This window comes from Colias croceus, chromosome 5, assembly GCF_905220415.1.
Source record: "Colias croceus chromosome 5, ilColCroc2.1".
In the NCBI taxonomy this organism is placed as follows: Eukaryota; Metazoa; Arthropoda; class Insecta; order Lepidoptera; family Pieridae; genus Colias; species Colias croceus.
The window spans coordinates 540008-565154 of record NC_059541.1 but is presented as its reverse complement, the minus strand read 5'-3'; the positions used below and the strand labels follow the sequence as shown (position 1 = coordinate 565154).

The 25147-nt window shown below is 33.4% G+C and overlaps 1 protein-coding gene across 1 annotated transcript in view; it reads left to right on the top strand.

Annotated features, from left to right (window-relative positions):
- Positions 1-11140: 11140 nt before the first annotated feature.
- Positions 11141-25147, top strand: part of LOC123692120 (ankyrin repeat and BTB/POZ domain-containing protein 2) — a 37480-nt gene continuing 23473 nt past the window's right edge. The window contains exons 1-2 of the mRNA XM_045636773.1: positions 11141-12330; positions 21046-21224. Coding sequence (XP_045492729.1) covers positions 11141-12330; positions 21046-21224 — 1369 coding nt within the window. The remainder of the gene's footprint in view (positions 12331-21045; positions 21225-25147) is intronic.

The following is a 25147-nucleotide window of genomic DNA, read 5'->3' as shown; positions in this document are numbered from 1 at the left end:
AACCCGACTACTGTGTATGATGTTCGAGTGTTGTTTGTTTATATTTTATGAGATGGATAATATCCTTTTCAATCATGGGAGATTTAAAACCAACAAAATAGGAATACAATAAGTGAACCTTTAGATACTTTTTCGTTGAATTAACGCATAGAGTTATAATTTTTTTCTTAAAAACAAAGTTTAGAAAATTTAGCATACCTAAAGGTAAAAAGTATGTAGGTATCTTGATTATTAAATATTCGAGGTAAATGTTTAATTAAATAAAACTACAAATGATTGTTGTAATAAGTTTAATGTACATAATATAAAAACAAATCGCCAAGTCACAAAACATAATAAAACATACCTAAATATTTTTTTATTAAACAAAAACATAACAAAATTTTCATACTAATAATATGCATAAATCGATCGCAGGTGGTAGAAAATTGTAGGGTCGAACAAAAATGGCCTTCAGCAGTAATTTGCCATAATGGCGGAGCTGAGAGCGGCCAAATAAATGTTTTGTTCACATGATTGATGAGCCCACTGCTACTGTGCGCCTGCGCACGACAAGCGCTCTTGCTAATAATATTATGTTGTAAAAAGGTAAATTAGTTTGTTATAGATATTTTATGTTGGATTAGATTTGTTAGTAGTGATCCTTCGACTTTGTTATAAACTCTTTTATTCTATAAATATGAATATAAAACCTGAATCTATGTAGTCTGAAATCTGAATGTTTAAACATGGATGAAAAAAGATTTTTTAAGAGTGAAATAGAAAATGATAGAAGAAAATAATAAAAACGTCGCCGTACAATGTTGTTATTCTTTATAGCTATCTCATACATATTGATGATACAATACTAATGTTTAAATATTAAAAAATAGAGATATTTAAATATTATATACTTTTTATTGGGTTAGATTTTTATATGTAGATTTTTCAAAAGCCAAACATTTATTATTACTAATAATTAATTGATGCATCTCTAATAAACTTTCTTTTTAATATCTCTTTCTTATTTCTTCCGCATACATTTTAGCTAACCATGAATATTAATTATTACATGCATTTACAATACATTGCTTGCTTGATTAGTTAAAAAAAAAATCGTAAATATCTTTATTCATATTGACACAGCGATATATTATTATTAGGTAAATACGCTTGTATACGATGCTGTCTGGTTGTGTATGTATTATAGGAAGTATATTTATTCACTGGTTATTATAAGATAAAATATGTTCCTTTTCTATATCTGCAAGGATTGCGAAACTTCCATGAATTTGTTTGAAGGATGACGATGAGTTTATTTGTTGTCTTCTGAGTTCTGAACAACAAAAAAATCTGTACCTAACACATCCCTGATAAATTTAAGCTTAATGATATAAAATAATATAAAAAAATAGTTTATTAGGTACTTTGCCTACGAAATATTAGTTTATATTTATCCCGATAGTTTAACAATCATTCCATGTTTGACTGTTTTAACCAACCCAACTATACATTGCTCCATCAATCCTTACTACAACTATAAATTTGTACCAAAGCAATCAATGTAACACTACACAACTCAAGACATTTTTTCACGGTATCTAAAAACCGAAAGTGGTAAAGTAATGGAGTCAAATACCATATTTGGGAGCGGAATGTCGTCTGATGTATGTCCCGGTAATTGTTGCCACAAATTACTACCAATGTAGCGATACTCGGTTTTTCAGTAGCCGTGTATTACCTGACTTTTAAATATTTTAGGGTTTTAAAGCAATTTGGTGTAAGTTATGTGATGCAAATTACAGTTAAAGTTAAGGTTTATCGTAACAGACTTAACAGAAGATATTATGTGGTGTATGTATGTCACAGATCACAGAAACTAAAGGATGTATGTAATAGACAATATCTATATTCCTTAATAGGTTCAATATATAAATATTGCACTTTTTCATAAAATCATGTGTTCTTTAGATAGATAGAAAATAGGCTAAAGACAACCCAACACCGACCCTGATAATCAGAACTATACACTATTGACTATACATTCAAATATTAGTTACAAAAAATAACTATTCTATATACTTATCGCTTTTAAGCGATAAGGCCGCCAAATTGTACATTTATTATATAAGTAATATCGTTTCTGTAAATTTTGTTTTTGTGTGCAATAAAGTGTTTTCTATTCTATTCTATTCTATTCTATTACAATCTAATGCAATTTTAAATAAGCTCACATGGATCCGGATAATGAATAATTTACTCAATAAATTTGCATTGATAGTGTGAGTTTGCAGAAAAACTTACTGTATATGAAAAGGAAGTACCTACTTCAAGACACCGTTTGTTTAAATATTATAGTATTTGCTTAGTTCAGGAGACTATAGCATCGCTAAATCAAGCAATGGATTTCAGGAAGTTAATTTTTTAGACTGTCCTCTTGAAACATTAATATTTATTGGCAGCCCTTTAAGCATTATTCAAGAATTAGCAGCCCTAGATTACATTGTGTGCGGTTTCGGAAGCAAGTTTTTAGCGTTCATTAGAGTGGGTTCAACGACCACTTATGTAAAAGTAGTGTTATCGTTACATACTAGACAAGATAATAATATACTATGTTGTGGGTAACATGGTTGGCTACGGTTTCAATGAAGGTGTAGCGATGATTTAGTTTCTATCGTTTATACCTAGGTAATACAAAACTTAATTGGTACCTACTTCCATGCTATAGGATTAGAAAGGACTTGTTGACTGCTGTTATTAATTTAAAAGCTGCTGAAGACGGTATTTTACAATATTATTTCTAATATTGTATTCCTTGCAATATAAGTTACAAAATTGTAAATCTAGATACAATCTATGAAAAAGCAAGAAATGATTCAAGCTAAATACGGTATTTTATACCTAGTGTTATTTCTATTATAGTATTCCTTTAAATATACTTAAGTGACAAAATTGTAAATCTAGATACAATCTATGGAAAAAACGAAGAAATATGAGTCAAAGGAACACGATCCCCACAAATAAAGCAGACCTCACCATTCCGTGGATTTTTATCTCCACATATATGTCTTTAATCGTATAGTTTCTTGCCAACTTCGGCATTCGGCTCATTCACATTATTTTCCATCAAGTGAGAGTAATTCCAGGAATGTGGAGTTACTTAAATAATCCTCACATAACCGTCTATAATCTTGTGGCCGTCTTGTCGACAGAATGCTGAGGTCAGATGTTCCCGCCGTTTGTACAACGATGTTAATTGCGGTCACTAGGGTCGTTTTGTTTGCAGGAATTTATAAGGAGTGAGATTTTGAGACAATAATAATTTTAGGCAATATATTTATTCATATTCAGAAAGTAATGAATGGAATCTCTCATGAATCCCTCATACAAATTGTAAGTCGAGGTATTTAAAAAAAGTTTTTATCAATGAATTAAAAGTGTAACAATCAGGTTAATTTTTTAATATCAAGTTTAAATAATTGTATTGTTTTGTCTATGCGAACTCTAGGACGCTGTCAAAACATTCAGCAGTACCTAGTAAGTTGGAGACGTTGCTGGCTGCTGCTTACCTACGTACTGAGAAACATAAAAAACATCCAGCTTATTGCGTTTACTTGAGTAAGTATTCTAATTGCCTACCTCAATGTAGATGTCTAGACTACAATGTTGTTTTGAACAACTTAATGAAAATACATAAAATTATTACCAAGTACTTCCATAATAACTATGCAAAAATAAACATAATTCACACATGTAAATATTCTGTGTAATAATGTCCTACACCTCGTCATTAGGTATATAGAGCGAAAAATAAACACAATTTGAGAAAAATTGTGTCGAAAAAAAGCGACTTTTAAAATCAGAATAGCAACTGCAAAATATGTACGACAATGTATAGCTACAAGTATCAAGTATTTTTTTTAATCAAGGTTTTGCCACCACAATTAACTAGGTAACTGATTAAAATTTACGTTTTTAATAAGTACCATAACACGCCTACTCAATCGTATAAAAAGGAGTGGTTGTTTAGTGGGCCATAAGCAAAGGGTAGAACAATGCACGGGAAGCGAAGCCTGGATCCTGTCCAATTACACGACCTTGCCAAGCGCAGAACATGCCTTATTTTTTTTATATTTTGGTATTTAAAACGAAAGGTTCCATCCATACTAATATTAAAATAAGTGTGATTATGATTTTCGCCTGAACAGAATTGTTGAATCAATATCTGATAAATCAATACTAAATCCACCCTTAAATAATTCGTATTAAATAATTAAAGGATACATTAACTTATATATAGTTACTTAATTAATGTTATATATAAGCTGAAGAGTTTGTTTGATATATCGGTTATTTCGGTTTTAGATAGCCCATTTATTGAGAAAGGCTACTTAATTATGTACTTATATTGCGCTGCACTGAGCTGTAGGCGAAAAAAAGCGCCAGTGCCCAGTGGTATAGTAAGCTATGAAAATCAGAAAAAGTAGAAATACGCGTAAGTACAAAATAAATACTATCAAAATTAATTATAAATATGGAATTTAGTAAATAATCATACATCGTTCGTTTAAGTTATACTTAATAATAAATTAAACTCTACATTGTAATAATAAACACTTATCTTCATACAACAGACACTTAATTACAAACTTCATGTATTCTATCAATGAAATAGGTAGGTCTAGGTACATATGAATAATTTATATTTACAATATCTTTTACTTATGTAAATATCATTCAAACAGCAAGTGCTCTAACGAAGTAAACCAGATTCACTTGTCACTGAATATTCACTTGAATTTATCACAAACATGAATAATTTTAATCACTTCTAACAATAGGTACGAAAGGTAGTTATATTATTACTTAAGATATTTTATTATTTATTATTATATATTTTATTATTATATTATTTTAACATATTATTACAATAAATTAATTAATATACAAACACAATTTAAACTAATTAATGGAACTATTCATATAGGTAACAACATGGTAACAACCTAAATATATATTATTATAGATAGAGTAAACTCCTCCTTCGTCTTGAAACGAATTTGAACCACAAATACTAAATGAATGCAAAATAACTTACAAAATATTTATTTACTTATTCATCTCGTTAGCTTTAATTTCTCAATTTGTAGGTAACACATCAAAATTTCTATGAAATAATACTTACATTTGTACATAATATGTATTAATTATAGGTATCGCAGAATTCACAGACAAATTTTGCAATTTCACCGTTTACTGCAGGCATTCGGAATTTTGTATTTTGGGTAAAAAGTGGGTGTAACAAGTGGGTGGATTCAGTTCATTTTAATGAATAACGATTATTTATAGTCTACAATTTATTACTATTGAGTAGTTTAGTAAATACACCTGATATAAAATGTTTTTTGTGCAACAATTAACTCATGTTAAGTCTAAGAGCGAGATGATCTACGGTCTATCACAAGCATAATATATAATTGCGTCAAAAATGTATCAATGACTAGAAAAACTGTATACAAAATTGTTATGCATAAAATATGTTTTATTTTTGTTTAACATCAGTATACAAATTTATTGCAGTGAGGATGCGCGCACGCTCCCGGAGGCGGCGGCGGTGCCGGTGAGCGCGGCGGGCGGCGAGCGGGCGGAGCGCGCGTGCGCCTGCGCCGGCTGGCCGCGCCGCCAGCCGGCCCCGCACGAGATCCTGCGACCTAAACCCCGCAGGTACACAACACAAGGTTGCTCTTACAGCAAGGAGATACATCATACATCATCGTCGTTCAAATATAAAGTATATAAATTTGCTCTGGCAGGCTGGCCGCGCCGCCAGCCGGCCCCGCTCAAGATCCTGCGGCCTAAACCCCGCAGGTATATTATATAATAACCTTACTCCTACAGCGAGGAGATACATCATACATTATCATCTTCAGCCTGATCTTAATATCATCTTCAGCCCATTGTGTTCCCACTGCTGGACACGGGTCTCCTATGAGGGTCCAGGCCATAATCCACTGCACTGCCCAAGTGCGGATTGGCAGATGTCTCGATATGTTGTCGTTCTTTTTGATTTTTCGACATCGTCATGATGTTTTCCTGCACCGTTTCGTAGAGCATACGAAAGAAAGAAATTAAACAAAAAACTTTATTGATAGTTTTGCATAGCAAAGAGTTGAAATTAGTGAGGTCAAAATTGGCAAGTTATAAACATACCTACCAATACCTGACTATAAACAAGGATATCCAATTTAATTTAATTTAAATCGTTAACCACAAGCGATATAAAATAAAAGCCATAAATATTTGAAAACCAGCCATTAATTATCGACAAAGAATATACGGGCCATAAAATTGAAAGCAGGAAAGACAAAGTTAAATAATTACTTGGCTCGTAAATAACACGCTACCAGTGTTTATGGGTCGTTGTAAATGGGTCAAGAGGTCCGTTATACAGATCGAATATCTTCAAGATTTTATTTCAAGGAAATGAAGGCGTTGCGAATTCCTTGCATTCTTTAATTTAAACTTTTTTAAAGAAATGTATAAAAAGGTATCGTTTGTTCTCGTGAAAAGGTATGACCTGTTTTGGCATTTTTGTGTGCATAAATTGAATGAAAATATGGTATAGAAGTGTTTTAAAGAATCTAAAGAAAATAATACAAATGTTCATTGTTCATATTGTATATATTATCACCAAAAACATGTGGACCAAGCGTGATTTTTGATCACACAAAGAATGATCACTATTATTTTTTATTGTATCCTTACCGAAACCTCTTTAAAGTTCATAATTTACCAAACAAACGAAACTGTAATAAAGCCCCACTCAATCAATCTAAATAATAATAATACGTCAAGATGCATTACCGCTTAACTCCGTTAGGTTGTCGGCTTAAATCACACGCGGTTATCAGATCAGCTCCCGGTGTTGAAAATACCTGAGATAAACACCTCTATGGTACCTACAGCGATTCCAGATAAACGGACAAGACGCACCGACTCATTTGTTATTGCGAAGATTCAGGAACACTGGGCCTTTGATCTTATCTATTGTAATTTTATGTTATGAGGACTTAAGGATGTTTAAGAATTTTATGTTTCTTTCGATGCGTCAGAAGCTTAAGATCGAGTGGTACCGGTTTGAATCGTGTGTATCCAAAACTATGTAATTTTCCATAAAGCTTATAAAAGGAAGTGTAAGTATTAAGAATTTTTGATGACAATTAAAACATTTACATGCAAAGAACAATTTTCCCAAACTCGAGATACCTCCATAATCTAGCTTAGAAAAGCCACGATCAACCATATCCTGAACGTGTTACAGATACAAAATACAGATAACATAGATAAAGTTCGATTGTTCCCTCCCAGTTATCAAAATCTGATCAACCCGCTCTAGTGCTGGAAAAGTAACTATTGCCTAACCTGTAGCTTATGCTGTAAATAATTTATTAAATGGCGGTGGTCCAGCGGCCAATTAGTGAATATTTGTCTGATCACTGCGATAACGCTGTACGCGACTTCAATATAATCCGTATCGATAAAATCTATCAATTTTTTATACATTCATGCTACATAAGTATTAAGTACAGAGATTTTCATAGTGAATCAATGATTTTAAAAGCGAAATATTATTTTAAATTTTAATGTGTATCTTTATTAAGAATGTCGAATGAGTTGTGCTCTAAGGTTGAGCTACTACATCTAAGCTTGTCCAAAATAAATTAACAGGTTATGCTTGTAAATTATATGCTTCTAATGAAGATTATAAAATAAGGGAAGAAGATGTTAATGAGCTCTTACAAAATAAAAATACAATTAATAAATAAACTCTTCTATAACATAGAGCTTCCATAGCTATGAGTTATGGATGGATGCTATTCCCGCCCGCGCGGCGTGGTGCGGTGTCGGTTGCATATTTACAATAATAATCTATATTCTATACTATGAAACGTATGACTAAAGTTATAATTGAAAGTGGACACCGCCACCTACGTTGACCACTAGAGACTATGCAAATATATTAGTTACCTGTCCATTGACCATACCAATATTATAAGTTGGTTTATATTATGACAGATTTACGTAATAGATATAATATCTTGGTTTTTGGAAAAGTTCGTTTGGAAATGATTGCATTTTATAACTTGCATTTTATAATACCTACCAAAATATGTACATACTTAGCTGTGTATGTTATAACATTACAGGCTAAGTTCAATCAGAGAAAACTCATCATTTGAGTCCGAGACAAAAAAATCGGTGGTAAATGTTAAAAATATGTAATGACGATTCAAAAGTGCTTCTAAAAGAAGTCTAATTGAATAAATAAATGTTTGAATTTGAGTTTGAAAATACACTCTTTAATATAGATGCGTTTAAATCTATGGCACAGAATACATAATATTAGCTAAACGCTCTATGGTTTAAATACATTTGATTTTGAGAAGTTCACGGTTTTTTGTCGTCACTTGACTGCGCTGCAGCTGCGCTAGAACGATATTTTTCCAGAGCCTTTACTAATTCTACCTGTTAACAATCTATCCCGAAACACGCTCGTTGCACACCCAAAGATAATGAACAGCAGCAGACGTCCCAAGCATTCCCCGCGAAGATAAATCCAGTTTGGCAATTTTTTGGACGTCCGGGAGCCGCATACCGCCGCAAATGACTATATAATGTACCGGGACCCGGTTTTGAGCAAAAAACGTGTGATGATTTGTTGATATGTAGCTACTCAGTACAGGATAACTTGTGAACGCGACGTACAAAAATTCGGATTGAAGCGCACATTTTCCTTCTATAGAAATATAAAATAATGATGGAGAAGGGACAATTAATTAATGACTAATCCGAACTATTGTTTTTTGAGATGTATGCTACTCTATCATGTTAAAGAAGCTTAATTTCAGCCTAGATTAAGCTTACAAGCAGGAATAAGGATAAGGATTCGAACGTAATACGCCTGTCTTGTTACACTAAACAAGTGCACCCGTACGTTCGTGTGGTAAGGTAGCAAAATTACAAAAAATCTGTTGTTAACCCACGCTTAAAAGTAGAGTTGAAACAGTTCACACAAATAAATTACCTAATATTCACAAAATGTTACTCATAAAGATTAGATGATTAAAACAGGTGAAGTCACACAAGATAATTAATAATTACATTCGTCCAAGTATACCAACAATGGTCGAGTTAAAAAGGACTTTCTCCATTAGTATGGGATGGGAATTTATTATGATTATGAACAATACTCTTTGGGAGGCGTAATGAAAGTAATTGTGCAAGAACTAACAATATAAGAAAGTCGATGTTACCGCATAGCTAATTATATGGTGTAACTTTAAAAGTTATTGTTGCAATTATTGTTTACCACTTTCTGTAGATTTCTTTGACTCGAAAGAAATAAAATTTCTGCAAACTTCGTGTATTGCTTCTAAATTAAAAACTGATTTTTTAAGAAAACTGGAATGGAAATGTCAGCCTTATTATCTCTTTCGAAGCTCATGTGGTAGTAAAAAGCTGCGTTTATTATTCTCTCGAAAAGAAAACAGAGACGCAGCTTTACAACAGACAATTAGGCACTACAACACTCTACTAACAAAGATAAGACTTCCCAAAACTATGAAAACTATGGCAAATACAACTGGCACATATTATAGGTTTTATTTTAGCATTAAACAGTTTTCTCATTTCTGTGTAATAGAGAAAACTAACGTTTTCGAAACGATTTCCTCTTACCATGTTTTAGTATTAGTGTCGATCGTTATAACGACATTGTAAATAATTACTGAGTAATTTTATAGAGCTTTTATGTAGCCGCATATATTTAATATTATATGTATAGATAACGTCAATAGTAGATAATATTTAAAGAACGTATGTAAAAGTAGGTACTATAGGAGATGGAAGTTTTTATAGGGTTCCACATGATATGGATGGCGAATGCAAGGAAAGTTGCAGCGAATAATGTAATATAGATAAAATTAAACTACAAGCGTAAATATCTAAACAGCATCGTTTGCTTATTTAAGCAATAAAGTAATAATAAACACATCTAAACCAGTCCGCAATTAACGGCTGATATACAATGAATTAAACCTGTTTTTATTATTGGCGAATAATAATCTTAAATAATTACTGTGTTTGTACAATCTGAGTTTGTTTTTATAATTATGCGACAGCCGCGACGGCCGCGGCATCGTGTCTTTAATATAACGGCAAGAATTCGTTTCGCAGTGTTTTATGATAATTTAACGTTTATTTTTGTAACAATTTTAAACGCATATAAGTTTCTAAGTCGATGAAGAAATTAAATTATAATTTAGTTATGAGTTTATGAGTTTTTAGCTATCACAATATTTAACATAATATTTTATATGCGACTCGGTAGAGAAATCGTTGGTAGAGATATAACTATTACCTATAATGGTTTGAGGTCAAATTGGAAAAATTAATATGATTCTAATAATGTTAGCTATATTTAGTAAGGTATGATTACCATTTTAAATCTATTTCATTTTCAAGTATGTAAATAGTACATATCACACGTCTTCTACACTCGTTGCAAACGGAATATTTTAAGTATTCTGCGATGTCTTACTTATCGCAAGTAAAATAAACGTATTCTGCGATACGTATGAACCTTAATTTCATATACCAAATGAGCAGTCCATTATAAATGCAAATAACATTCAGAGAATCGGCAATGGGATGTATGCCTGATTTCAAGCGACGTCTATAATTAGCAACACTTTATGGTTACGTTCACCTCGGCCATCGAACACTAATGCTTACAAGTGCATACTTCCCGGCATAATGCGTATTCTGCATCACATCATTCAACTGAAGCACTCGTAATTCGCTTATCAATTAACCTCCAATGCTATTTATAAGCCACCATCTTCGGCCGCCCTAAATTCGTTCCGCCGTAAACTTAGAAAGCGACCGTAAACTTTATGGAGTCGCTTATAGCATAGGTTACGGTGCCGTCATTCGGCGGGTGTTACGGTGGTTACGGCGAGTTACACGATCGCCGAATCTGAACGGTATCGCTAATCGGCATCGCATCGTGTGTTAGCGCCGTAGCGGGGCTAAACAATGGTTCTTGGAGTAACGGTGGTCGCCGAAGAGGCGGCAGTGCGGTCGGTGCGCTCACGCAGTCATGCTGTGTTCCGCGCGGTGTTCTTGTTTCCTCTGTCGTGAGCTTCAGTCTTGTCGCGCCGCTGACACCCGCAAACCCCCGAACAAACACAACATGTGTGAAAATTTCATACTCAAAAAATCTGACGCATGGGAACCTATGAAATTCATAAGAGGAGCAGCCAGGCTTTCAGTGCGACACTGGCAGGGCCGTGAGCCACTCGCTCCAGGGAAACCGCGTGTCCCGAAACACAAGTCTACCAGCTGCGAACAGCTGTATCAGCAGCCCTCCGAGGAGCCTCCCTACGCTTTACGGAAGGCTCCCAGCACGGACAGGATGAAGCATGTTGAACATAAGCCGTTGTTCAAACTGCTCGGTAACTCGAAATCGAAAAAAATAAGTGATGCGCCTGAATCTAATGTTAGGCGTAGTGTTTTAAATTTTAGAAAAACTGAGCAATCGAGCTCTAAAAATGTCCATGAAAAATATGTGCCGTTACCAAAAAATTCTACTTCCTTAGAACATATTTATAGTGAACCGAAGCAATGGAACTCGAAATATGATGAATGCTGTCGCCCACCCGTTTATCAAAGCGTTGAAAAGAAAATCGCTGAAAATAAAGCGGCCGATAAGAAGCCATACAACAATCGTCCTCCTTGCTATGACGAACTGGCTGAAAGATTATCTCACGAAAAAAGGAGAAAGACACAAGATGTGGGCTTGGCCAATAAAATTACACAAAATAACAACAAAGTTGTTATTTACTTTGGCGATTCCCTCATCCGTAAACACAATGAGGAGAAAAGAGAAGAAATAAAACAAGCACAGGAGAAAATCCAGAAAGAGGAAGTGATTTATGCAAATCACGAAATGGAGGACGCGAATAATCTCGGTATCGGGAGGGAAGTAGATAAGGGTGGAGGAACACAACTCGTATCTGAAGTGGAAGTGCCAGAGGCTATTTATTCTGAAATAAAGACTGAAGAAGTACCTGAGCCAGTGCCGATAAATGACGCGACTTATAAAAAGGATGTCCGTGAAACGATGAGCTCTGATGGGTTCTTAATAGTCGAATTTGAAGGGAATTTTGAACGAGCTCGTCAGCTTGTAGAAATAGTGCACGGTGGGAGTGGTGTGGAGCCACACGAAGCTACAGTGTTGGACGACGACGAACAGTGTGACTGGAGCTTTATCCAAAACTGGAGGAAACGGTTTGTTGCTCTCAATATATTTTACATCTATCATAATTTAGCACGATCACCTGTCTAATACGTAACTTTAATTTATTCATAAGAAACCGTTACGGTGTAACCGTGTGTTATTTTCTTTACTAATATTATAAACGCGAAAGTTTTAAAATTATTTTTAGATGATTTTATATTCGATAGCACAAAAATAACAGAACCGATTAGAAATTATAAATTTAAAGCAGATCAGACAAAATTGTAGATGGTAATTGGAAAGAACATTCGTAAATTGGTACCTAATACATGTGGAAAAACGTGGGATATCGCTCCTAAATGATAATTATGAATCCAGGAAGTGAGTCCAAGTGGAGCAAACGCATTGTTTACGATCTGTCGTACACAGATAAGCTGTAGTTACATAAATGTCTAAATAATGCGGCTGCGATTACGGCTTTCTTTGATTTAATGATTTCAAAGCCGCACCGATTTTATCTGCAATACCATATATATATAGAATCCCGGATTAATAAAATCTAGTCCATTTGGCACTAATTGCGTGCATTCACGTAGTTAAAATTTTGAATAATGTTGACTGTTGTGAAATGTTTCTTAATTTTGCGAAGTTTTTATTACTCGTACTACTTTTATTATTATGTAAAGGGTCCATTGATACAATAGCTCAGTCAGCGAACTCGTGAGAGCATCTTCGTATAATTACCTGTTATATCTCTTGTATTCTATTCACAGAGCTTAATTACATGAATAAAACTAGCGCGTCAATGAGTTCAGAATTACAATTAGAAATGAGAAAATTTCGAGATAAATTTCGAATAATTTTGTCTTCTTTTTTTTAGAATTAATTATCTTCAGCTCTATGTATAATTTGCTTATTCTTATTAAGTACACAAATTTCGGAATTGATATATAATCCCATGAATGCCCATGCATTATCACGAATATTCATAAAAAATAAACTATTTAATAACACTCGATATACAAAATAATGTCAACTTTCTCAAGTTCCTCTTTAGGTAAAATTAATTCGTTATAGTATTGAGTAATCAATTGAATAATTTAACTTTCATATTTTATCACTTTGAATATCATTATATTTTAAAATTTTATTAGTCTGTATTTGGTCACACTTCAAAAAAATATTTTAAGCGAAATGTCTCGAGTTCAATACTGAATGATGAAAAATGTTTTCAATCTCTGTTTGTCACTTGATGCTCAGAAAATCCATCAGTGTTTCGGTCACAAATGTCTGTCAATACATAGGGTTCGCAGAACCTAAAACTTTTAGTAATAACCTCAATGTAGAGCATAGCCTGTAAATTATTTTAGCTATAGCAGTGCTACAACTGGGCAAACCTTTGTAACTTTACGGATTGTGTTCTATAAAATGTCACAAATATAAATTACTAGCGGTCCACCCTGGCTTCGCCTGTGGTACATATTTACGTTTTCTCTACATAAGAACCATCCTCGTAACTTACTTCAGGGAATATAATAAAAAAAGAGTTATCGAAACCCGTTCGAGCGTTTCCAAGGAAAACGGGATTCATTTTTATATAATATAAATACACAATATATAGATACCTATAGATAAATTATTTATTTTATTCTTCGACTGTTTCACAATTTCAATAATAGAGAACAAGAAACAAAATTGTATCCAGTCTTTGTTGGTACCGTTACAAAAGCGTTTAATTTTATTACTTTGTAATTGAAGGATTTATTACTTATCCCAACACCACGCAATGCTATATCTAAACTTTCATATAAATATTTCTACATTATAAATTACTAGCTTTCCACCCGCAGCTTCGCCCGCGTTTTCAAAGAAAAACCCGCATAGTTCCCGTTCCCGTGGGATTTCCGGGATAAAACCTATCCTTTGTGTTAATCCAGGTTACCCTCTATAGGTATGTGTGCTAAATTTCATTAGTAATCGGTTCAGTAGTATTTGCGTTAAAGAGTAACAAACACACATCCTCACAAACTCGCATTTATAATACCTATTAGTAAGATTCAAGATATTTACGACCTTTTTGACACATATAATTTTATGGTGTTTTCATCTGCTTCACACGTTGTTTTTATTTATTACGTAACATTAAAATAAATATAACCAACTACTACTTAACTCATTAAGCATATTTCATCCAGCTATACGAGCTTGTTATTTAAAATTGGTACCCACAGGCCACAACATTTTGAAATGAAATAGGCTACAATACTAGTACTTAACATCTTCTATATCAATTACTAGTGGTCCGCCCCGGCTTCGCCCGTGGTACATATTTCGCAATAAAAGGTAGCCTATGTCTTTTCTCGAGTATCAAAATATCTCCACACCAAATTTTATTCAAATTGGTTCAGTAGTTTAGGCGTGATTGAGTAACAGACAGACAGACAGAGTTACTTTCGCATTTATAATATTAGTATGGATTAGTATGGATTGTCAAATTAGTCAGTCTAACAAGAACTTGCTCTTATTTGAAAAGCTGTGAAGAAGCGAGATACAATATAAAATGTAATAGTAAATAGGTAAAACGTTAGTTTCGGGTTGTTTTGTTTTTGGAATCACGCGCAGCCGTGATCTTGCATGTTTTAAATAAAATTGAAATGGTATGAGGAACGGTCAAGGACGCATTCAAATGATAGGATCATCTTACCGTGAATAATCGAAGGCTCATAGAAAAACGAATCGTGTATCTATTAAAATAGAGATGTGTTTAAAATAGCACAGCGTACCTCTCTAAAATAAAGCATTGTGTTTCTGCTTGGATGACAACTCCACATATAAACAGACACATTTGAAAACAATCATTATAATACAGTCATCAAGCCCTCTACTAATATCTCCTTTAAAAACTGTCAACACTTCTGCATAATGCTTTGTATACACATTGTGGTCTTTTTTAGAGTTGATGGTCCATCGTTGCATTCTTCCGTTTCATTATTCCGAATTCCGAAAACTCATACGGTGCGTTTAGATAAAACCAACAATCAACATAGAGCTAGAGCTAGAGCGAGAGAATTCTTTCGTGATCCTCTAGTGCAGGGATGAGCAACCCGCGGCCCGAGGGCCGCATGCGGCCCCCGGTATCTAATTTTGTGGCCCGCGAAGCAAATAATTTAAATTTATCATTTTTTGTTCATCAACATTCCAAAGGCCTTAGGAATTATGATCACATAATTACTTAAGTTTAGTGTTGAGATGATGGTTTTGTATCACTTTATAACGAACCCATAAATTGTAAAGTTCAAAATAATTTCCTTAATCGTGCGGCCCTCCGTGAAAAAAATTAGCCGAATGCGGCCCCTTGATCAAAAAGGTTGCTCACCCCTGCTCTAGTGTAAACGAAAACTCGCATTCAGTGTTGTTCAGTAATTAGAACATTGCAAAATCAATTCCGATGCCGGATGCGCTAAGAACAGTGAAAGAATGCTCTATGCTTGTTAACACTAAAATAAATTGACTTAATGGGGTTAGAATGAGCATTAGCTCGTTTGATGTAAATTCACCTTTATAATATCTTTGCCCATTGACTGTCTAGCCGTTGATTATGGAAATCACCTCATATCTCCAAAACTGGATAATATAAGTGAGACACGCTTAATTCGACCGCATCTATCTATGTACTTACATAATAATAATGATACGCGTATATTCGTCAGTTGCACAACTGTTTACTAATAAAACTTTATTGGCATTTCAATATTTATGTTTACACTTTCGGGCATAACTCTCTTTTATTGCTGGATTTGATGTTTTATTTATTTCTCGGCGGTTATCGTTTTGCTTGATTCGCTTTTAATGGTGGTGTTTAAAAGTTTATATTAATAGGTAGGTATAGTTTTGGCTGAGAGATGAGTTGAGTGCTTCTTTCGTTATGGATTATTCACAAACTGAGTACGTATATTTTACTGAAGTAAAGTTTTTGCAAAGAAAAACTCGCATACTTCCCGTTTTCATGGGATACGGGATAAAACCTATCCTCTATGTTTATCCAAGTTACCTTCTATAAAGTACTTGAAAATGTTAAATTCTATATTACATTTGAATACTTCATAATACTGATACCGTTAGACGATGAATGTATCCGCATCCATATTCCATGTATCAGTACTTTGACTCTTTGTATCTACATGGTGTCTACTGTCCGAGTAGAACGCGTTTTGTGACTTTTTTCTTTTCAGTCGACGATCATTATTATTATTTATTAAAGTAATTATTTTTTCTTGTTTAAAATTAATAAATTGAAAGCCAGTATGTGTTATTGATAACATAGCATTAAAAACTGTACGTTTACAGTTATTAATTCGTTTATTTCTGTCTCTATTAAATTTCACTCCATACAGTCTACTTTATTCAGTACTAGCTTTCGCCCGCGTCTCCGTCCGCGCGGATGTCGGTCTTCGCATGGATGGTTTATTTCTCCATTTTGAGTAACTCTGACAATGACATCTTATAAATATCTATTGGACCCAATTCCCAAATACGGCTAGGCCTATAATAATACGCAACGTGTGTTCGCGGTTCTACAGAACAACGTCTGTGGATAAAACTGAAAAATTAATATTAATTTTTTTTCTACGTATTTTTCCAGGATAAAACGTATCCTATTTTACGCCCAAGATAATAAGGTATAATTATACCTACCAAATTTCATCGAAATCGAACCGTTAGTTTTCACGTGATGTCTTCACATACAGACAGACAGACAAAAATTTTTTTAATCGCATATTTGGGTTTGGTATCGATCCAGTGTCACCCCCTGCTATTTATTTTTTCAATATTTTCAATGTACAGAATTGACCCTTCTACAGATTTATTATATGTATAGATTTAAACTTCGTTTCGTTTACTTTCTTCGCATCATGTAATATTTGCATAGTTCCTGAAGTTTTATCTATAAGCATAACAGGGCTGAAATCGATCATGTTTTTTCACTATCTAACATCTTCATCGTATAAATTATTATTCCATTTTACGCTCTATTCATATCAAGTTAAGATTGAATCTCCGTCAATTAACGCAACGGTTTATTGATATACCCGCAATTATAGCGATTGTTAGCAATGCGTGAGATTTCAATAAAGTTGATAGGAAGAGTGGAGTCGTTTTAATCAGCCGTTTCCTCATGCTTACGTAATTATGTTCACACAAGAAACACTTCCATAACTTTATGTTTCCTGGCGAGATAGCTGACAATACGTGTTCTGTCACTTTCGGTTTTTTGTAGTTTTTTTGCTCTCGGTGTAATCAATTCGTTTTTGTGACACTACGTTTGACAAGAAACAAAGTCAACCGTCTGTAATCTGTATGTGTGATTGTGATACACTTAATGGTACGGGAGCTAGCAACGTTTTAAAAAAAGTCATTTTAGTATAGTTGGGTTTTTGATATACTGTTTCTCTTGCTATTTCGGTTAGAGTCCGGGCTGTCTGGCTGGCCGCAGTGGTTGCGTTTATTAGTGCGCATCTTATCTGCACAGGAAAATATCCTTAATTTAAAGTCATTTTTTAATGCGTAATTTTTAATCTTTTGCCTTTAGATAGATCCATCAGACATAAATTTTTTATTGCAAGACGTTTTTTTCGTTGTAAAATAGGTGCCATACGCAATTTTTATTTCAAAATAACTAAAATGTCATCGAAATAAGTGAAATTACATCAACATGAGTCCGCTTAAAAGGTAAGTAATAACTTTATTATTTATATTATATTATCCTTTTTTAATACTTATATTGAATAATTAGTAAACTAATATTTTTAATAGATGGTTTCATATTTGTTACACTTTTGGGTATAAATATGAATTTGATGATATTTGTATTTTCTAGTGTTTGATTTTACGCGAGTATTATACATTTAGAAATTAAAGACTCGGGAGAATAATACAATGAATAAATCGCATTTAAAATCCGTTAAAAAGTCTTTAATATCTTGATGATATTTGGTTTTTATCAAGTTTACATTAACGTCCTATTTGTGGTTCGTTGGGAAAAGAACGCAACATGGTAGATTGTTGCAAAAAAATTGTAAATAGTAAAATGAATATTATATATAGTATAAGTAACACAGTTATTACTTATCCTTTACGGGGACTCATCTTGATAGAATTTCACTTATTTCGATGACATTTTAATTATTTTAAATAAAAAATCGCGTCTGGCACCTATTTAACAACGAATAAAACGTCTTGCAATAAAAAAATTATGTCTGTTGGATCTATCTAAAGGCAAAAGATTAAAAATTACGCGTTAAAAAATGACTTTAAATTAAGGATATTTTCCTGTGCAGATAAGATGCGCACTAATAAACGCAACCACTGCGGCCAGCCAGACAGCCCGGACTGTAACCGAAATAGCAAGAGGAACAGCATATCAAAGAACCAACTATACTAAAATGCTCACTTGTCAACGTTGCTACCTCCTATACGATAAAAACAACTGCACTTTCTCTTGATGTTGCTTCTGTTTCACATTAGTCATCTAAGAGCACGATGCAGTTACATCATAGGAGCAAGAAGAACCTTTTCAAATTCAAGGAACATACAATTTATTTTACAACATGTCAATACCGCGTTTGTGTTTGTTTGTAAATTAAGTGAAACAAATTAGCTGTTAGCAAATTATGTTTATAAACATGCTTTAAGTTTACAAAGCTACTTCCAATCTTTATGTTTTATTTTAGCAATTCGCTTAACTATTTAGTTACTAATTGTTTGTTATGAAAACAATACAACTATTGCCATTTATTAAGCCAATGCAACGAAATACCTTGTAAAAATCTTTGTAAAATACTTTATCAGGTCAGACTCTACTAAACTACTTACTACCTACTTTTATATTATTATGTAGATACCAATGTTATTAATCATACAGTCCTTGGTGAATTTATCATGTATCAACAATGATATTTTATGTATGTATATACATATAATATCATTGTGTATCAATTAAAAAAGTCGTTCATTGAAATAAAATCCTAATTTCTCAAATATTAAAAAATAGTTTGAAATTTAAAATGATAGAGTTCTGCGAAACTGAATTGAATACCTAATAAAGATTATATTCTTCTATATATAAAATCGGTTAAATATATGCTGAATTAAATATTAATATATTCATAATATCAGTCAAAGCATTAATAGAAAAGCAAATTGAATATACAAATGGAACCTGATTACGTCTGTTTTTGAACCTGTTTCTAGATTTTATAACATCTGATCTAGACTTCTAATCGTGTGTACCGTTGCATTATTACTTAATCTAGCATTCAAGTTGTAAAGTTAAATCTTTTTAATTTACATGTTAGTTATTAATGAATCTAGACTTTTGATTCAGAAATTATTCACTATTAATATGAAATATTATTTTGTATGTCACTAATTGCCCCTCACTGATAGAAATTCGGTTAATAAGTATCTTTATTGAATAAAAATCTGCTCGATTTCACTAGATTTCAACTCGTATTTATGCACTAATTCCGCAGGTTTCTCTCTTCAAAACAACGGCGATATTTTTATATTTATTTTGTTATCCATTGATACAAATGATCAAATCTGTAGGCTAAAAAAATATAATACAGATAGAAGCAGCAATCAATATGTTACACGTAGCTATCCCTTAGGCCTTTAGATATCTTTCAGGCTTCTCTTTATTCACTACTTTTCTTACAAAGCTAAAAGCTTCAAGCTTCTTTCTAGTTTACTGTTTCTTTTTACTTCTATAGTTGTAACATATTGTGTTTTCAAATACATAAATAGTTCATGAAAAACATATTTAAATTCTGGCGTTTAGGAGCATCAAAGTATCACATTTAACCGTTGCCTGCGCAGACGATTCGCGGCAGCATCAGTTCGTCACGCGATCGATACGGGTTACAATGTTAACCCCTATACCGTTAGCAATGCGTAGATGGCCAGTTTGTGAAAACGTCTTTGCTTAATATATTACGTGATCCAATGCATCAGGAATAGGGTCACGTGCCAATGATATGAAGATATAACTGCAATAAATTGTGCGCAGGTAATCGGAGAAATTTTATGTTTGCTCATTGCTGACTGTGCACAGGGTTGTAGCACGTAGAGTTATAGTTACATGAACCTTTTTCTTGAGTTTACTAAGCTTTTAGGACAGGGTGGGAGAGCCAGATTTTCGAAGCCATATTAGAAAAATTATTGTGTCAAATAGAATTACCTAATTAATAAATTAGGTAAACTTTTGTTTTATACCCTATAAAATGTTAACATAAGTAACTACAAAATAATGGTTACACGCAATTAAAACAAATTACATATTATTATGTAGATTAACTCATTACAACATAATTTACATAAATTAACTTTAAATTACACATTAGACGCGCATACACTTTATAATTTAAATTTCAATAATAGTGTTAGCAATAAGTATGAATGTCTGAATTCCAGTCTCTGATGATTTTGAACAAAGTACCTATCCAGCTATATTTTCGGAAATTTCCAACACTTATATCAACTCTACCTTAGTATAAGAACAAGAAACGATAGAGCTAGAGCGAAAAAATAGAGCTACCAAACTCTAACAATATTTTTTCACAAAAGAATATTCTGCATTAAAAATTAAAATAGCATCAACGTAATGTACAGTACAATGATACCTAAACCAATCTTTATCTATAATATTTAAAAAGAGTTTAGTATCAAAAATAGTCTCTATCCACTACAATACAAAAATCTTCCAGGCCATCGAGCGGCTCCCGGCCTTCGGACGACACGTGGTGCGGCGCGGGTGTGTCGGGCGCGCGGGCGCTGCGCGTGCGCGTGGCGGGCGCGGCGCCGGCGCACGCGAGGCGCCTCTCGCCACCGCCGCATGCGCACCGCGCGACTACCCCACCGCCGCCCACCGACCCGCCTGCTAAACGTGAGTATTATAAGTGTACCTACACAAGAGTTCGAACAGACGAACGGCTGAAGCCTCTGCCGTTCACAACTTGCCGTTCGTCTGTAAGAACGCTTACACATTAACACAATCATCAGGCATTTTATTGAAAATTTTGATTTCGTAATCTCCATGTAATTGTAACCTGGTTACCCGATTTCTCATTAACAGGTGTTTATTAAACTAATAGAACAAGAATCTTGTGAAAAGAGTACGCGTTTTAAAGTTCTGCAAAGAAATATAAAATAATATTTACTAAATTCAATTTAATCCCCCTCTACGAGTAACGAGAGCTTTTCCGTACCATCCAAAACGTAGAGGTGGCCTAGTCATATACAAACGACGATGCGATTCATAGCTTTATCTCAAGTATTCTTTGTCCTACTTATTCCACCTACTTATAACACCTAAAAACAAGCATCAAGACAACACAAAGTTTAATTTAAAAGATATCTGTTATCTACCTACCCTGCCCACGATGCACTCTCAAATTCATTCAAAAAATCTACACTAACGTAATAACGATAAGCCCCATCATTTTCTTTCACCATGTTTTTCATACAGTGGGAGGATAGCCATAAAGTACCGCAACCTAATTTCTCCTGTAGTCTCAAGTAGTCACGATAACATGCTCCTCGTACGATACCAGCCCATATACGGAATCCGGTAATAAATCCAGCCAACGCTAATCAAGACTATTGCAATAGCCATTCGAATAAATAAGTTTCCTTCGTTAGATAACTGCGGACACTTTGATCGTGTATCATGGGATCTAATAGTCGGTAAGCCACTTTGTGTCATATCGCGGGAAATATCTGGATATTATGTAAATGACGTTGATTGGACACATCCAGCTTAATGCGTTTATATTTCAAAGGATGGAAGAAATAGTCTATTAATCACCTGTTTATAAAGCTGATGATTTATTTGATAAATTTAAGGTGTGACTTAATCAGCAATAGCAAGATGTTTAGTATTGAAATAGCTATTTTAATAAATGAAACATCCTCACTACCAATCAATGCATGGGGGTAGGTACATAGCCAACATTAAATGTAATCAAAATTCGCAAAATTACTTCAAATTTGGAAAATTATTTTATAGCGTGATGCTAACAATACTCATACTAACATACAAAGGAAATTGTTCGTGTCAAGCAAAAAGCATAATGCGAAAGTAGATGAAGCTGTATGTGCCAGACGTCGTTAAATAGCAATTATTGTGTTTGCACATAACTATTTATTTCGTCATCAACATAATATGATGCAAACTAAACCATCTTAAATGATAATATTATGGACTTCAAATTTGAATCATTAGAACTTAAATTGCCTATTTGAAGCCTGCCGATAGAAAAAATTAAGGGTTGATCTAGGTACATACATTTGGTATCTTTTTTATCTCCATTCTACATTTCCATGTATAATGGACATCCTTGCAGAAGATGTACCCATCAGCCATCCAGCTGGCATCTATTTAAATAAAAGCTATGATCGAAGTTCTTAATCTAGGTAGAGCAATAAATACCAACAAAAACAGACACAAAGAAAAAAGTCAATAGTCACGATATAGTTTCAAAACCGCTAATTGCTCGCTTTGCATATGTTGCATCGATATTAGAATAAATTCGTTCGCGAATGTGCAACTCAGTAATTTCTGTTTTACAATGACGATGAAGCAATATTGCATTTTATTTAAGCCCGATGTCATTATGTCCATAATATTATGCATTGGCCAATTATTATGATCCTTGAATTTGTGAAACAAATGTGTGATGATTTAAGGCAAATGAATGTTGTTTTTGAAACACAATTCGAAATTAGGTTTGAAATAGAAATCATCATCAATACATATAATAAAATTGTAGAAAAGTGATGTCTGTACAATGAAAATATTAAAAAAAAACTTAGCAGGTGTTATTATTAAATCATCATCATCATCATATATCATCATCATCATCATCATCAATACATATAATAAAATTGTAGAAAAGTGATGTCTGTACAATGAAAATATTAAAAAAAAACTTAGCAGGTGTTATTATTAAATCGATCCTGAACCCAAAACTGTAGTTAAAAAATTTTTTGTCTGTTTGTCTGTTTGTCGGTTTGTCTGTTTGTCTGTATGTTCGTGCACGCTAATCTCAGAAACGGCTTATCCGATTTAGATGCGGTTTTCACTAATATATTGTGGTAAGTTTCACTTAACATTTAGTGTTTATTTCATGTCAATCGGTTCATAAATAAAAAAGTTATGACCATTTAAGTAATCACGGCGAACATTTGCTAACTTGCTAAGGCATTCTATTCTATACATGAATAACTTTATTACGTAAATTATACGCTAAAGTTATTCCTTGACATGTCCAGATGATCATATTGAAAGTACCGTGGGGGGGGGGGGGATTTAGCTGAGGGGGTAGTAGGGGGATCAAAGGACCTTTATTTAGTTTTTTGCTCATAACTTCATAAGTCTAAAACCTGCACAAATAGCATTATGGTTACTTCTAGGTAAATTTTCTACATAAAATGTCTTTTAAATTATGTCGTAGGTATTATATTTTTAACCCCCAACGCAAAAAGAGGGGTGTTACGTCCGCTATGTATGTTTGCGTGTCCGTCTGTGCAACCGTAGCTCGCTAACGGGTAAAACGAATTAGATGCATATATATAGTTTGTTACATTAGTTGTTCTTAGATATACCTACTTAGTGTATCAAAATCGGTTCATCCGTTTATTATAATATATAGGGGTAAAAGTGGGAATGGAAAAAATGAATGTTGTCAGTTATACCCAAGTGATATATCAAATGAAAATAGACGACGACCTGTCAGAAACAATTAGTCAAATTTTATCAAAATCGGTTCATCCATTTATTTCATATAGGGGTAAAAGTAGGAATAAATAAATGAATTTTATCAAATATACTCAAGTGACGTATCTAATGAAAGACATGACGTGTAAAGTACAATAAGACATATTTTATCAAAATTGGTTCATCCATTTATTGGATATAGGTATAAAAGTGGGAATAAAAAAATGAATTTTGTCAAATATACCCAAGTGGCATATCAAATGAAAGGGCATGACATGACGTGAGAAGTATAATGAGGCATAGGTATTTAATCAAAATCGGTTCATCCATTTATTGGATTATAGCGGTAAAAGTGGGAATGAATAATCGAATGTGGTCAAACAATATACTCAAGCGGCATATCAATTGACGTCTGAATTACAATTAGTCATGTTTTATCAAAATCGGTTCATCTGTTTATTAAATATAGGGCACCTTAGGGGTGATATAGTGGGGATAAATAATCCAAATGGAGCACCAAACGAAAGGATATGATGTTTACATATAGGTACAATTAGACATGGTTTACATCAAAATCGGTTCTGCCATTTACTAGGGGTGAAAGGGAAAAGTTGAAAGTCTATGAAAGTAGAAGGATATGGGAGCGGGAGGATAGCCATACCCTGGAAATTTTGAACTCTTTTGTACCTAAGTTTTTTAGCTCAGTTTAGTAATAAACTAATAAATTTTACCAACAGTTATTTTGTGTTATTATTTATTTTATTTCTTAATTGTAAAATAATCTGTAAGTACTTATAATTTAGTTGTTTATGGTAGTACGTGTTTCAAGACGTGTTTACTCAATAATTGTGTATTAAAGTAGTAACTACTATGCAGTCACTATTCCACGCGGACGAAGTCGCGGGCACAGCTAGTATCAAATATTTTCTAAACTTATGTTAACAGATGGTCTTAGATTGTTAAATTACTTATTTGTTGAAATTCTCTGTTTCTTGACTCGTAATAATGTTATGATTACAACAAAATAGCCCGATTTAAGAGTCATCCAATTTAGTGCTAGTTACTTAATAATTACTTATTACAGTACTTCA